This window comes from Condylostylus longicornis, unplaced genomic scaffold, assembly GCF_029603195.1.
Source record: "Condylostylus longicornis isolate FDR11 unplaced genomic scaffold, ASM2960319v2 ptg000005l, whole genome shotgun sequence".
NCBI classification, from domain to species: domain Eukaryota; kingdom Metazoa; phylum Arthropoda; class Insecta; order Diptera; family Dolichopodidae; genus Condylostylus; species Condylostylus longicornis.
This window is the reverse complement of record NW_026577974.1, coordinates 3983364-3998004: the sequence shown is the minus strand read 5'-3', so window position 1 is coordinate 3998004 and position 14641 is coordinate 3983364. Positions and strand designations below refer to the sequence as shown.

The 14641-nt window shown below is 20.5% G+C and overlaps 3 protein-coding genes across 4 annotated transcripts in view; 2 read left to right on the top strand and 1 right to left on the bottom strand.

Moving 5' to 3' along the window:
* The window catches only part of LOC129615449 (scavenger receptor class B member 1), a 39880-nt gene extending 38148 nt beyond the window's left edge, over window positions 1–1732 (top strand). The window contains exon 11 of the mRNA XM_055530670.1: window positions 1404–1732. Within this exon, the coding sequence (XP_055386645.1) occupies window positions 1404–1691 (288 nt within the window). The 3' untranslated portion in view covers window positions 1692–1732. The remainder of the gene's footprint in view (window positions 1–1403) is intronic.
* A 4146-nt stretch (window positions 1733–5878) lies between these two features.
* Window positions 5879–14316, bottom strand: LOC129615111 (congested-like trachea protein). Its single transcript, XM_055530188.1, has 5 exons — window positions 14119–14316; window positions 13825–13967; window positions 12982–13411; window positions 6462–6641; window positions 5879–6369 (listed from the first exon to the last, which is right to left on the bottom strand). Exons 2-5 carry the CDS (start codon window positions 13921–13923, stop codon window positions 6182–6184), a joined length of 897 nt encoding a protein of 298 aa, XP_055386163.1. The 5' UTR covers window positions 13924–13967; window positions 14119–14316; the 3' UTR covers window positions 5879–6181.
* On the top strand, window positions 9340–12834 carry LOC129615101 (leucine-rich repeat-containing protein 15-like). 2 transcript variants are annotated; one of them, XM_055530180.1, is made up of 4 exons: window positions 9340–9416; window positions 10526–10711; window positions 10791–10953; window positions 11023–12834. In XM_055530180.1, exons 1-4 carry the CDS (start codon window positions 9360–9362, stop codon window positions 12702–12704), a joined length of 2088 nt encoding a protein of 695 aa, XP_055386155.1. In that variant the 5' UTR covers window positions 9340–9359; the 3' UTR covers window positions 12705–12834. The 2 variants fall into 2 exon arrangements, with proteins under 2 accessions (XP_055386155.1, XP_055386147.1); XM_055530172.1 differs by having other exon boundaries at window positions 10791–12834.
* Window positions 14317–14641: the final 325 nt, after the last annotated feature.

Sequence of the window (14641 nt, the reverse complement as noted above, 5' to 3'; positions counted from 1 at the left end):
TTGATTGAATCAATTAAACTTTAAGCATTGATTAAAATTAATTAATTAATCTATTCTTTATTATTTTTTTTTATTTGATAATGTTTAATAGAGTCAAAAATCAAGATTTTAAAATATTAATTTTTAATATTGATTTTGTATTAAAATTTTAATCAAATATTTTAATACGAAAATAAATTAAAAAAAAAACATTCAAACTTTGTTTGTTAAACAAATATTTAAGATCTTGTTTTATTTTTTAACATAAATAAATTTTATTCAAACATATTTCATATACTTTTTTTTAACAAAACACTTAACAAATTAATTAAAACATACCTATATGTACATACCAAATATGTTATTTAATTACTTAAACTTTTTTTTTTTTTATTAAAAAGCAGTTTTATTATGAGAAAAAAAATCTTAATTAAAAACCGCATAATAAATTCAAAAATAAATTAATTTCTTTGCAAAAACAAAGGTCATATTAAAAATTTCTTAGTATTTTCTTCTAGAAATTTCTATGACAAATCATATAAAATAATTGGACCCATGTCATATATCCATAATATTAAAATATTAAATTTAATAACTTGTTTTTACAATAATTATTATATGTATATAAATAAAATATCAAATGAAATATTATAGTACAATTAAGGGGGGGTTTACAATATACATAACGTACTACACCTACCGACATTCTTTATTAAAGTATAAAGTTCATAATTCGTATATGATAATTAATTATCATTTATGTAATAATAATATAGTTATATAAGTATATGGGAAACTATAATATTAAAATAACAATAAATCTAGTTTATTTCTTTAAATAAAAAAAAAACAATTTTAAACAATTTATTACAAATAATTAATTAAAAATAAGTAAATTGTCATGTTGTTCATAAAAGTAGTCGTAAATTGCAAATTTTGTATAGTTTTTCCTTAATTATAATTAACATTTATTTAATTTATTTCATAAATACCGAGATCACTTGATTAATTGAACAATGTTAGTTACTTATCAGTTAAAATCTGATTAGATCAATATGCTAGTCTGTTACTTATCGTTAATTATTAAAGTTTATATAAAATATGTAAATAAGACATAATTCAAGCAAGTAATGTACCAAAACTAATTAGTTTTTTGTGAAATCTTGTATTTCATTCTATTCATTTCCTAAAAAGTAAACCGTTGAGTAAATAAAAATACTTAAAATATTGAATAATACTTAAAAGTAAATCAGAAATTTGAAAAATTTGCATTTATGTACGGTTATATTATTAATTTACGATATTCATAATAATATTAACATAATTTATTATACCGATTACAATATATTTTTAAGATATTTTTAAATTTTTTAATCAATACTTCAAATATTAATTTTTTCTTAACTTTTTTATTTTTTTTTTAGATGCAAAATCGTTTGATACACAGAAATGATACAAATAGTGAAAATTCATCATCACGTAAACAATTTAACAGCAATAATAATTTATCAGAACCATGTTTATTAGGTGAAACTTCATCATCTATTGAAGATATTGGAGTTAATCAATTCACAGTAAATTCTGATGATTTTTCAAATACTAATAATGATCCAAATAAAAATTATAATCAATATGAAAAAGATACTCAACAATTACATCAGGAACATAATAGTAATGTTGAAAGAAGTAAAAGCAAAAACTTTAATATTTGAAAAAATATTATTATAAAAATATTTTAAGATTATTTATATTGTAATAGTTATTGTATATAATCGTAATATATTATTTAAATACGTATACATTCATACTCACATTCGTTTGTATAATACAATATTATATATATTTAAATATACATATATTTTCTATATATATATATTTATTATAAAACATTATATAATTATGATTATCTCAAAATTATATTATTACAAATCGAATTTATTTTAAAACATAGCAAAAAAAAAAAGCAAAAAATGGATATAAGCAACAATTATTTAATAAAAAAAAAATTGGTGATTTATACATATTTAGGGGTTAATTATACATAGAATTTAAGTTTATAAATAAATAAATATTTTAATTTTTATATATAAAAGAAAAAAAAAGTAAAAAAAAAATATGTTTAAAATCAATTCGATTAAATCGAATTGATTTAATTGCGTACATAAATGTATGATTTTTGAATTCGTCTCCAATAAATTATTAATACATATTAATTAAATTAATATATATTAATAGTATATTTTTTTAATATAAATTTATTGTATAATGTCTGTCGATTTATATAAGAAACTAAAGAAAATATTTAAGATGAAATTTATATAGTAACGAGATTTTTTTTTTCTTCTTTCCTTTACGAAAATTATTATAAATTATCAAATTCAAATTGAAATATGTACATGTTTAGTGTTGTAGTATACAAAAAAAAAAATATTATTATATACTCATATTTTATATAACATCAGTAGTTAAAAATTTAATTAACTCACTTAATTTTGTATTTTATAAAATTATTAATTTCAAATATAAAACTTAAGTATTTCAAAAATATATTATTAAATATATTTGTATAAATATTTTTATATAAAGTAGAGAAAAGTTAGTATTTAATAATTTATTTGATTTCAGTGTTTAGTTTTTTAAAATTAAAAAACAATATTTTTCAAATATCGGTTAGTTTTTCAAAAATAGCTCGTTAAAATTTTTTTATTGAGTATTGTAAATTCTAGTCTTAAAAATTTTAAACAAAAAAATTTGATCGACTAAAAAACTACATAATTATTTATTTTCAATATGTATCTAAAAACTATTAATAATATCTTGTCCGTTTTGTTTAAGTCTGTTTTTTTTGTTTTTGTTTCACATTCTGCACCATTCCATATTCTATATTTAACTACTCTATATCTGTACTTCAGTATCATATACAAATTGCAAATTAATATTATAATTTTCAACTTAATTTAATTAAACAACATATTTTTCAAATATTTAATAATTTAATTGCATTCCGATTAAATTTAATTTTAAATTTTAATTTAAAAATTTTACATATTATTTCTAAACATTAAAACTTTACTTTACATTAAAACCTATACATAAATTTTTCTCTTTTATATATCAGTATTAATATACAATATGTATATTTATAAATATTTGTTTTTTTCCTTATTATTTTTATAATTTTTCTTATACATTCGAATATAATATACATTATACATACATCATAAATCATATATTTTTTTACTACTTTATTTATTTAAAATTTCACTTTTTTTAATGTTAGCAAAATTAAGTGAGCTAAAATTAATAAAGATTTTTTAAAACTTCAAAAATGTATTACAAAAGCTTCTTTATTATATTATACTCTATCTATCAATTCATTAAAGAAATATGATAAAATTATAATATTTTAATATTGTATCACATATTTTATTCAAATTTTGTACAAATATTGTATAATTATTGCAATATTTTATTAAAAACAAAATCGATTTGAAAGATTTTTTTAAAAAAAGAAATTAATATAATTTTATTTTATTCATATTTAATATATAAAATATTAGAAAAAGATATTGTAAAATTATTATTAAATCTTTCATTGAGTTTTTTAATAAAATATTATTTTAATTGTAATAAAAATACAAAATTATAATTTTATTTCATATAACATTCAAATATCTATCTACCTTTCTAAATATATTTTTAATTAAACCAATTATATAACAATTATATTATTAATGTATAGACATTTTTATTTATTATATTTATACAATTCATATCCTTAATCTTTTCTATCAAATTTATTATTCTTCTTTTATGATATATTCCATTTTATAAAAAAATCCCTATCAACTAAAAAATAAAACCTCTTAAACTCTTTCAAATGAATGAAATAGTCTATTTAATTATTACTTGAAATTCTAAAAGTAATTGAATACAATTAAAATTAAATAATAAATATATTTACTATATTTATTATATAATTAAGGTTGTGTTATAATTTATTCAACCAACATTTCTTTAAATATATTATTTATATTATATATTTTGAAAAATCAATTTTTATATTATAATTTTATCAAATAAATTTTTAATAAATTTTTAATAATGATTTCATAATTTTAACATGAATTTTAATAATAACTCATAATTATCTTTAATTTTTTTTAATTGTATTGTTTTTAATTTTATTCTTGTTCAGTATGACATGACTGAATTAAAATAAATTTTAAATATTGCATACAAAAAATGTTAATTATAAAATCAAATATTTTCAATATAATTATTTTTATTTCAAATTTTATTACAAATTTTGCTAACAAATAATTTTTTTCCAAGCTTATACTCTTTTTAAATTTAAAGTTTCTAAAAATCTTATATTATTTATATTTATTATAAAATATATTATATATATTATTTGTATAAAATGCACGCACTGTCAATAAAAAAAAAAATTAATTTTTAAAAATTTTTTAAATTTACAAAAAGAAATTTATATTATAAAAAAAACAATGCTTTAATTTACATATTTTAGGTGTTGGTACTTAATAGTAATTTTGATTTTTTTCCAATATTTTTCATTTTGTAAGAAGTTTAAATAATAAAATGTATGTACTTTAAAATTTTGAATCAATATTGAGAAAGCATGAAATACATGTGAATGTAATGCATCTTATATTATTATTATATTATATATGTATATATAAATAATATATAAAATATATATAAATTCAAAATTTTAATGAAAAACAATAATTTATTAATTATTAATCCATTCAATAAACTAAAATAAAATTGTGTTACTATATAAAAAATGCTTAAAATAATTTTTTAATTGAATTCATTTTTTTGCCTCCATGAGGTAACTTAGATGTTGGGATTTTTTTTTTTGTCTTGTAAATATGTATTATTATACTATTATTTTATTGTATTTTTAAATTTTAAATTATTATTATTTTTTTTTGTACATAAACAATATATTATTTCCTTCTACTCCAAATATTAGCTATAAAATTTTTTAATATTAAGTTAAATTTTGTAATACAAACAAAATTGTATGCGTCTCTTATTATAAGAAAAAAAAATAAAATAATAATTAAATATTATTAAACAAAAATAAAAAAATTATTATAAGAAAATAAATATTTCAAAATATAGAAAACAAAAAATAATGAAAAGAAGATTTAATTGTGGAGAAAAAGATGGATGGAAAACATTGTATGTAAAAAATAAAGTCAAATAAATTTTATAAATTTTCAATAGAAAAATTTTGTTTCTTTTTATTTCATTTCACGGTAGGCTCGTGACCTACCTATTAAATTTAATGACGTTAGTAGTTGGTTCATAGTTATTTACAATATCGTGCACCAGCCCTATGCTCCTCCCAGGAGCAAAGTAGAATTTTTAAAGGCTTTAAACAATCCGTTGTTGACACATATTCACCAGTCTTCCTGAATTTCGTTAAATGAGAACTCAACTCGATTTCTTTTGTTAAATACTGCTTTAATTTACTAAAAAAATATGCTAGACGTCCATTATTCGATTGCCTTGAGTTTGTAGTTCATAACATGTTATAATTCAATTTTAAAAACAAAAATACCTAACCATTTGTGGTTTTTGTATCTGTTGTTTTCAATTTTAATTTGCATTTCAATAAAATTTTTTAATATTTTTAAAATAATTCAGAACAATTTCAAATTAACAAGATTAATCCGTACTGAATTCCAAACATAAACAAAATTCAATAAATTTTTAAGAATTTTTCTTATATCAAAATATTTTTAAAAAATGTAGTATAAAGATAATAGTAATGAAATAAAAACAACATATTTATAACAATAAAAATGTTTCATATATTTTATATTATCATTATTGTAAAAAATAAAATTATACAAAATTTCTTACAATTAGAGAGTTCTGTATTTTTATTTTCTTGAAAAAATCAAAATGGTAAATTTAGTAAACTAACCATCTAAATGAATTAACAATATTGCTATTAAAAAAAAATCCAAGTTTTACATAGGTTTTTTGTTATTTTTCTTTTTTTTTTCTATATACTAGCTATTATATAAAAGTAATTTCCCAGTCATGTTGTCATTTAAAATAACTAATTATTGTGATTTACTACTTTGATTGTTATAAAATTAAAATATTCAAATAAAATTATATATATATGTAGTTATGTATGTGTATTAAAAATTATACACTAAAAGTTCGGGAAAAATTTATCAAAGAATTTCATAAGTAATTCAAAACCTACAAAACATGCAGCATTTGCTGGGAATGCTCTTAACATAACCGGTGTTACACCTTTATAAAGAGCTCTTGGTCCTTCTGTTTTTAATAATTCACTTAAAACTTGTCTTACACCACCAGGATATCTACCACTTGGAGCTAAAATAAAAATTGAATAATTATTATTTCATTTCTTTTAGATTAATTTTTTAATTTTTATTATTTTATTTAGGTGCACGTGTATTACTTACCAGTTTGTAATCTGCTTTTAATAACATCTGGTGGCATACCTAAAATCCAATATGCCATACCAGCTGCACCACCAGCAAATATTGTTTGTAAAAGACTAACTGTTTGTGAACCAGATCTTTCTTTCGCTTTATCCTGAACATATTCATAAGCAAAGAAATAAAGACCACCTCCAGGAATTTCTACAAAATATAATATGTATTATTAAAAAAAAAATTATAGTTTTTGTTAAAAATTTTAATGTCAAAATTAATATCGATTTTTTTTTATCATTTGAATCGATTATGTTTGATATAACTTCAATTTCCGATTAGTAAAGTATAAAAAATTTTAATGCAATTTTAAAAATATTTATGACCTATTAAACTATTGAAAATTCTTTTTGTTAATAAATAATAACATTTTAATTAAAAATTTTTTTGGCGCTTTTATTATTTCTTACTATACTATGTTTAATTGTTTTGAATTTAAATAAATGAAGAGATAAACTTATTTGTGTTGTTGTATTGTGATTTTATCAAAATATTTTTTATATTTTTTATTAAAAATATAGAAACTTTTAAGATATTGTGGCGACTACAGTAAAATTTATCTGCTTCTTTATAGTTATGTATACACGATTAAAAATATATACAAGAATAATTTCTTAGTTCACACTTTTGTATATAAATTAAGAAAATTTGGATATTATTTAGATCATCACTAAAATCACGTCTTCTGTGATTGAAATGATTTTATGTGCTTTATTTCTTTATATAACCGTAAGTATTTATTGTTTTCTAGGTACAAAATTTGATCGATTAAAATTACATACTTCGATTAAAATTATATACTTCGAAAATTTTATTATTTACTATCTATGTACATATAACGCGATAGTTCACCGTATCGTAAATCGAATGGGTCAGTAGCTAAATATTATTACAAATAAGCAATTTTTTCATTTATTAAAAAACAAAAGTCTGAAGATCCGTAGCTCTTTGTTTGGTTTTCTTGCTTTGAATTTATAATATAGAAAATTTTTAAAAAATCTTATTATCTTTAAATATTTTAATACAAAAAGACAATATGGTTGTACGATATGTGTTCTGTTGCAGTTGGGATAGATTGACGCGGCTCCGCGATGGGTTCACTTAGGCCATTTAAGTCCGTTATGGTACGAAGACATTTAATTTAATTGAAATTTTTCTTAATTAAATTTAAATAACAATGATGTAATAGAAAATTGTAATAATAGAATGAAATAAAGATTGAAAAACTGCAATAATTTTTATCAAATTCTATTTTATATTTTAAAATATATATTTTTTTTTATCTTTAGACATAGTTTAAAATTTTCCTTTTTTTTGAATTTCAAAAGATACCAGAAATGCATATACAAATTATGTGTGTATGTGAATCTATTTATGAATGCATTTGTTATATAAAATGGTATAAAAGATATTTCAATATTATAAAATCTTTAAAGAAATGTAAAAAAAAACAAAATATCCATTAAAACAGTAAAAAAGAAATAAAACAAATTTACTAAATAAAAGTACAAATCTAATAATAAATGCAATATAATCATAAAGAAACTGTTATACATGCATACTATGATGGTGTACCCACAATATAACTACATAATAATTATTGATAGTGTAATATTAAAAAAAAAAATTACAAAAAATTATATACTGATAAACAACATCCTTCTAAAAACAAAAAATATAATAAAATAAAAAACAAATGCTCTAAAATTATAAAGTTTTGCAATAAAATAGAACGTTGGTCGCAATTACCGCCGCATTTTTAAAAAATTTTTCAACATAATAATTATAAGAAATAACCATTATAATTAAATTTGTTGTAAATTATTAGAATTAAAACTACCAAAAAGTGTTGCTTCAGTAATAGAAGAAACTGAAGCTGTCGTGATGCAAAATTTCTTTATCAAGCAACTTCTGGGAAATATGGGGTAAATTAAAATCGCCACGATTTTAATTTACTGTAAATCGATATGATGATATCGTCTTCCGCGTTAGCAACAGCCGAAATATATTCAAGAACCTCAACTAAATTGTTATAAATATTACAAGAAGAGCTAACTAGAATGTAACAGCAAACAAGAAACCCAAATTTTTTGACAAAACAAATTTTGATTGCATATAATTCTAAAGGGCTATTCATTAAAAAATTATAATTTCTTAGGTGCTTACATAAATATAATATGATAAAATCTAATGACTGTTTACACAATGTCATACTGAAATTATCTCAGACTTTACGTCGAAATTTAACAATTTGTCACGAAAATTATAATCAAAATAATAATCAATGGATCGCTGTCACAAAACCTTCCACAAAAAAATTAATTGTCGTCATTTTACTATTAAAAATTCTAATGAGAAACATGGTTTACATAAACCACTTTACATTAGACTCAGATTAAATCGTAAATTTTGTCGTATACGCAAAACAGTAACTTATGCAATATGTGACAGACGGATAGTAAAATAATAACAAATAAGTTTCTTTTTTGTTTTGTTTTTGTTTCATTTTATAAGAAATAAAGAAAATAATAATAATCGACACTTCCCTTATTCTATGATGAGATTTCGTTAAATATCGTATATTATTCTACTAGGTCTATCACATGGCAAAATTGTTGAAAATTTCAGTCTTCTTTAAAACATCTCGGTATGATTATGCGTTAAAATTATTATTTTTTTTTTAATTATTAAAAATAATATTTGTTTTTTTGTTTTTTTTTTTGTTGTTTTTTAGTGAAATGCAATTAAATATACATGTATATTTCAAATATATTTTTTCTTTGAATTTAATTTAGAAAAAATTTACATTAATATTATATTAATTAATTTATTAAATTTACGAGTAAATTTAATAAAAAAGAAGAAGAGATGAACATGAAATATTATATTTTAATAATTACGATATTCTTTACGAGTTTTATTATAGTAAGAAGCTTTTTTTAAAATAATACAAAAAAATATACAAAATAAAAAATTTAGTCAAAAAAAGAAAATTTAAAATAATTATTTTTCGATTTAAAAATTAATATTTTTTTTACAATAGATTACGATATTAATTAATGTTAAGAATATTAGAGAATTAATAAATATTACGGTATTGAAAATATAATATGCCAATAATTAAAGGATTAAATAATTATATAATATATAATAAAAAACACTACATAAGATAATTTAAATAATTAATTAATTAATTGGACTCCATGTAAAAAAGAAAGTACTAAAATGGATTTATATGGCGGCAACTCTTAATTGTTTTAAGGCTTACATAACAATATACGCCAACTTATCAGTAAAATAATAAAAATTTATACATATGTACATAATAAATCAAATGCGAATAAAAATAGAATTAGTAACAATTCATTTCCATTAGAATTAATAAAAGAGAATTACTAAATAAAATGAAATATTAAAAAAATGTTCATTAAATAATTCAAAATATATATACAAATAATTAACGATAATTACGATATTAAACTGTTAACAATAATTATTTAACTAAATGATTTAATAATTAATAATAAATATATAAAATTAAATTAATTATAAATAAAAATATAATAAATAAGTAAAGCAAATATTAATAAATAAAATAATAATTTTAAGTAAATATTAAACGAAAATAATTGAAAAATTGAGTATAACAATTTTAATTTTTCATTCCAAGGGATTGAAATCAGCTCAAATTAAACTGTGTATAAATAAAGTGTTAAATGTAATATAAAAACTAAATTTGTACAAAGCGTTTTATACGCACGCGTTAAATATTGGGGATTAAATTAAAATATAAAAACTTATTCAAAAATAAAAAAAAAAATTTATGTCTTACTTTATAATTTAAAAAGTAAATAACATAAATCAAACTGAGTTATATTTTAACTATGTCTGAACAAAAACATAACAAGAACAGGAAAAATTTTTTCTTTAAATTTTTTCCATCATGATTTATTATTAAATTTGATTAAATTGAAAAACATACATTATTCAGATTTACTCGAATATTTAATATTGAAATTTTGATATTTTGACAGGAGAGTCTGAGTGCCGAAATATGGAATGCTGATTATGATAATATTAATTGCCCTAAACAATGTTTTTGTCAAAATGCACATTTTATGGATCTATCAATATCAAGATGGATAAATTTTATGAATTCAGGAAATAATCAAATGAATAAATTAAATTATAAAGAAGAAGATTTGGTTAACAATAATGAAGTAAAATTAAAAATAGAAAAAAAAATTTTATTTGTTTTAAAATTTTATTGTTAATTATTTTTTTTTCATTTTCACTCAGGCATTATATGAAGGAGATGATTCTTATTTAACAAATCCATTAATAAAACAAGCAACTTGTATTTTACAAAGGAACACTGATCCTAAAGAACTATTTGAACAATTACCACATGATATCCAATCACTTGTAATATTATATAGTGAAACTAAACATAATATAACAAGTATTTTTCTTTTGCATATTGAAATCTTTGCAATAAAATTAATATTTTTGTATTTTCTTAATTTTTTAGTTTTAACTAGTTCATTGAAGCCTTTAAATCAATTATCAACTTTAGAAATACGAGGACCAGCTGATCAAAGTTTAAGATTATTAATTGATGAACCATTAGATTTTCTGGTAAATGCAAATTTCGATTCAATTAAATTGGAAGGCAGTGAATTATTTAAACGACCAAAAAATCCAATTCATCCAAGTGAAAGTTTCAATTATGTTCCAAATAGTGAAAAAATGGCAACATATAATTTATCATTGGAAATAATCGAAAATGAATATGAAATTTTACCATATGAGATTTATGTAAAAGAAATGAAAAAATCACGTATGCCATCATTTTATAATTGGAAAAGTTTAGAAATTTTGAGAATTTATAAATGCCATTTAGATGAATTACATTGGGAAATGTTTGATGGATTATCGGAACTACAGCATTTATCATTAGAAGAAAATGATATAAAAATAATACCAGCATTTGCCTTATATGGTGCTTTACATATTAAAACATTATCATTAGCTCACAATAATATATTTGATTTACATTATAGATCATTGGCTGGATTATTAGATTTAGAAATTTTAAATTTGAGTTTTAATAATCTTACGAAATTATCAGAATTGACGTTTCCACCTTTCCCAAAATTAGAAATCATAGATTTTCGCCATAATCCAATACATTACATTTTTCCAGCAACATTTGGAGTTATGAATACAACACAAGTTATATATTTAGGGAGTAATGATATGATGCTCGAATTGAATAATAATAAACCGTTTGAGTCACTTAATATGTTAAAATATTTGAATATCAATAACATTTCTATAGCATCCTTAAATCAGAACATTTTTAAGAATTTAAAACAAATCAAAACTCTAACAGTACATGGTTATATTGGTAAAATTGATTTTGATGCGTTTGTAGATTTAGAAGAATTAAAGGATCTAAATTTGAGTTATTGTGGTATTAAAGAAATTTCAATGGATGCTTTCATCGGCAGTGTGAATTTGGAAATTATTGATTTGTCTAATAATCAGCTTACCTATATTCAACCAGGAACTTTTGATGATCAAATTAATATAATTGAAATATATTTACAAAATAATAAATTAAAATTTTTACCGTCAAATTTTTTTATGAGTTCCACTTTGAAACTTCTTCGCTTAACCGGAAATCCATGGAAATGTTCTTGTGATATGATCTTTTGGGAAAAAAGAATTACAAACCAATTTCGAAATATGAGAATAGAAAAGTGTATAAAAGACTTTAAAACTGAAAAGATAATTTCTTGTAAAAAAATCAATAGTTACAGTTTTGATAATAGACTATCGCCGAGATGCCAAAACCTAAAAAATCGCGGCTTGTACTATGTTCTTCGTCGAGATCTACAATGCGGCATAAAACAAGACGGTAAAAAAGGTTTAAAACACCTTAAAAATAATGAGCAAGATAATAATTTAAAAAAAAATCATAAGGAAAAAGTAAAGAAAAATCGTGAAAATAACGAATTTGAAAAAGACGCTAGTAGTAAGAAAATGCGAAGGAATAAATGGAAGAAAAACTCAGAAAAGAGATCAAATTCTGGAAATAAAGGGCATGTAAATAGTTTAAAATATTTAAGTACACATAACAATAACGAAAACGAATTCGCAAATATTTTTGGTAAAATTGATGATTTAAATTCATTTAACAATATCTAAAAAAATAATTTGAATTAGGTATTTGCAATCGGTTTGTTGCTCAAACCTGTTTTAATCGAATATTACTCATATCGTCTTTTAAGTTTTAAGATAGTTATTTTTAAACTATAACGATTAGTATAATACTAAACGTGTAAAAAAATGTATTATGTACATTAAATAAACTTAATTCACAAAAATCAAAATGGTATTCCAATGTATTTAAAGCTAAAAACTTTATAAACGTTATGAAAAGCATTCATAAAAGTTGACTAATTTAAAATTAAAGTGTACTTACCTCTCAAAAATGTTGGAAGTGTACCTCTATACAGACTTTTCATGCCACCTTCCCTGTACAATTTTTTTGCACAGTCAACCATACCGTTATATAACTTTGGCCCCTCAGTATTAGCTTGAACTTGTAATAAACACTTAATTCTTTCACCTGGTGCCACAATAATCGTTGTAAAACATCCTGAGAAAGCCCCAGCCAAAAAATGGTCATTATATGTGAGCTTATTATCACCCGTTTGTAACAAGCGCTTCCCTAATCCATAACCGAAGAAACTTATTGCAAATATCGGTACAACACCAACTAATGGTGCTGACATTCCTTTATATAACCCGCGAAATCCTTCATTTTTTATAGTTTTCGACGCACAATCAAATGTTCCAGCATATAATGGAGCCTGGCCGGCTGCTGGAATCGGCATAGTTTGTAATCGCACCTAAAATTAAAAACAATTAACATCATTTTCTTTCTGTGTTTGATTTACTATTTATTATTTAATTCAACTTTCATTTATGTATTTAAAAATAAATTAAATGAAATTGGATTCCAGAAAAACCCGAATGTTTTGATTATATGGATTATATACACATAAACATATATACATTCAAAATATTATACTCTATTTAAGAGTTGATTGAAATTAGAAAACAAATTCATTAAATGATCATCTGACCAATATCGAAATTTAAAAAGTGAAATTATTTGCTTAGAGGACAAAATTATATTTTTGAGATTTGGATCGTGGCACAAATTTATAATTAACTTCCAATATCAATTAGTACTAATCAATTTGAAATTTAAATATATTAAAATTTATATGTCTTTAGGTGTATGTTCATCTAACGTTACCTTTATTGTATCAAGAGGATGTCCTGTGATTACAGTACATATTCCACCAAATCCTCCGCAAAGAAAATATTTTGCTGGGTTTGTCTTTTGTTCAGTCATAATTAAAATAAATTGTTACGAAAACCTCTGAATATTTATATACCCTAAAAGATATAAAAAAGAGAAAGTAAAAATTTTATATCACACGACCTTTGTACTTTTAGTTATATAGTTACATAACTGAGTGATAAGATAAAAATCTCTATTGTATTTGGCATTTTTATTTTAAATTACAATATTAAAAGCAAAACTTACCAAAAACCTATAATTTCCTTACTATTTTGTTTAAGAATTAATTCTTGAAAAAACTTTAAGAATTACTCAAAAAGCTTCCAGTTTAGTTACAAATATTTTATAGTTTTACACTTTAATTAACTTATACTATTGATTTTAAAAGAAGACAACATAAAATGCAATTAATTAATTTTATTTCAAAAAATAAAATCATCAGCCTTATTTTATGTAGGACTCGCCAAATATAAATATAATAATTTATGTAAATAGAAGTCCAAAAGATGCTTTGACAAACCAGTAGTTTATCATACTTTTGTATAGATGTTTAATTTTATTATACTTGCTGTCATATGATAAGCAACAGCTGTTTTATTCACAATGGCTATATGAAAGTCAAATTCACGGTGAAATATTTTAGTACTAAATTTTCTGAAAAAATTATGTTAAGAATTTTGATGAAAAAACTTACGATATCATTATCTATTAATATTATTATTTAGACTATTTTAATAATTTTATTTTAATAATAATTTTGATTATTTAT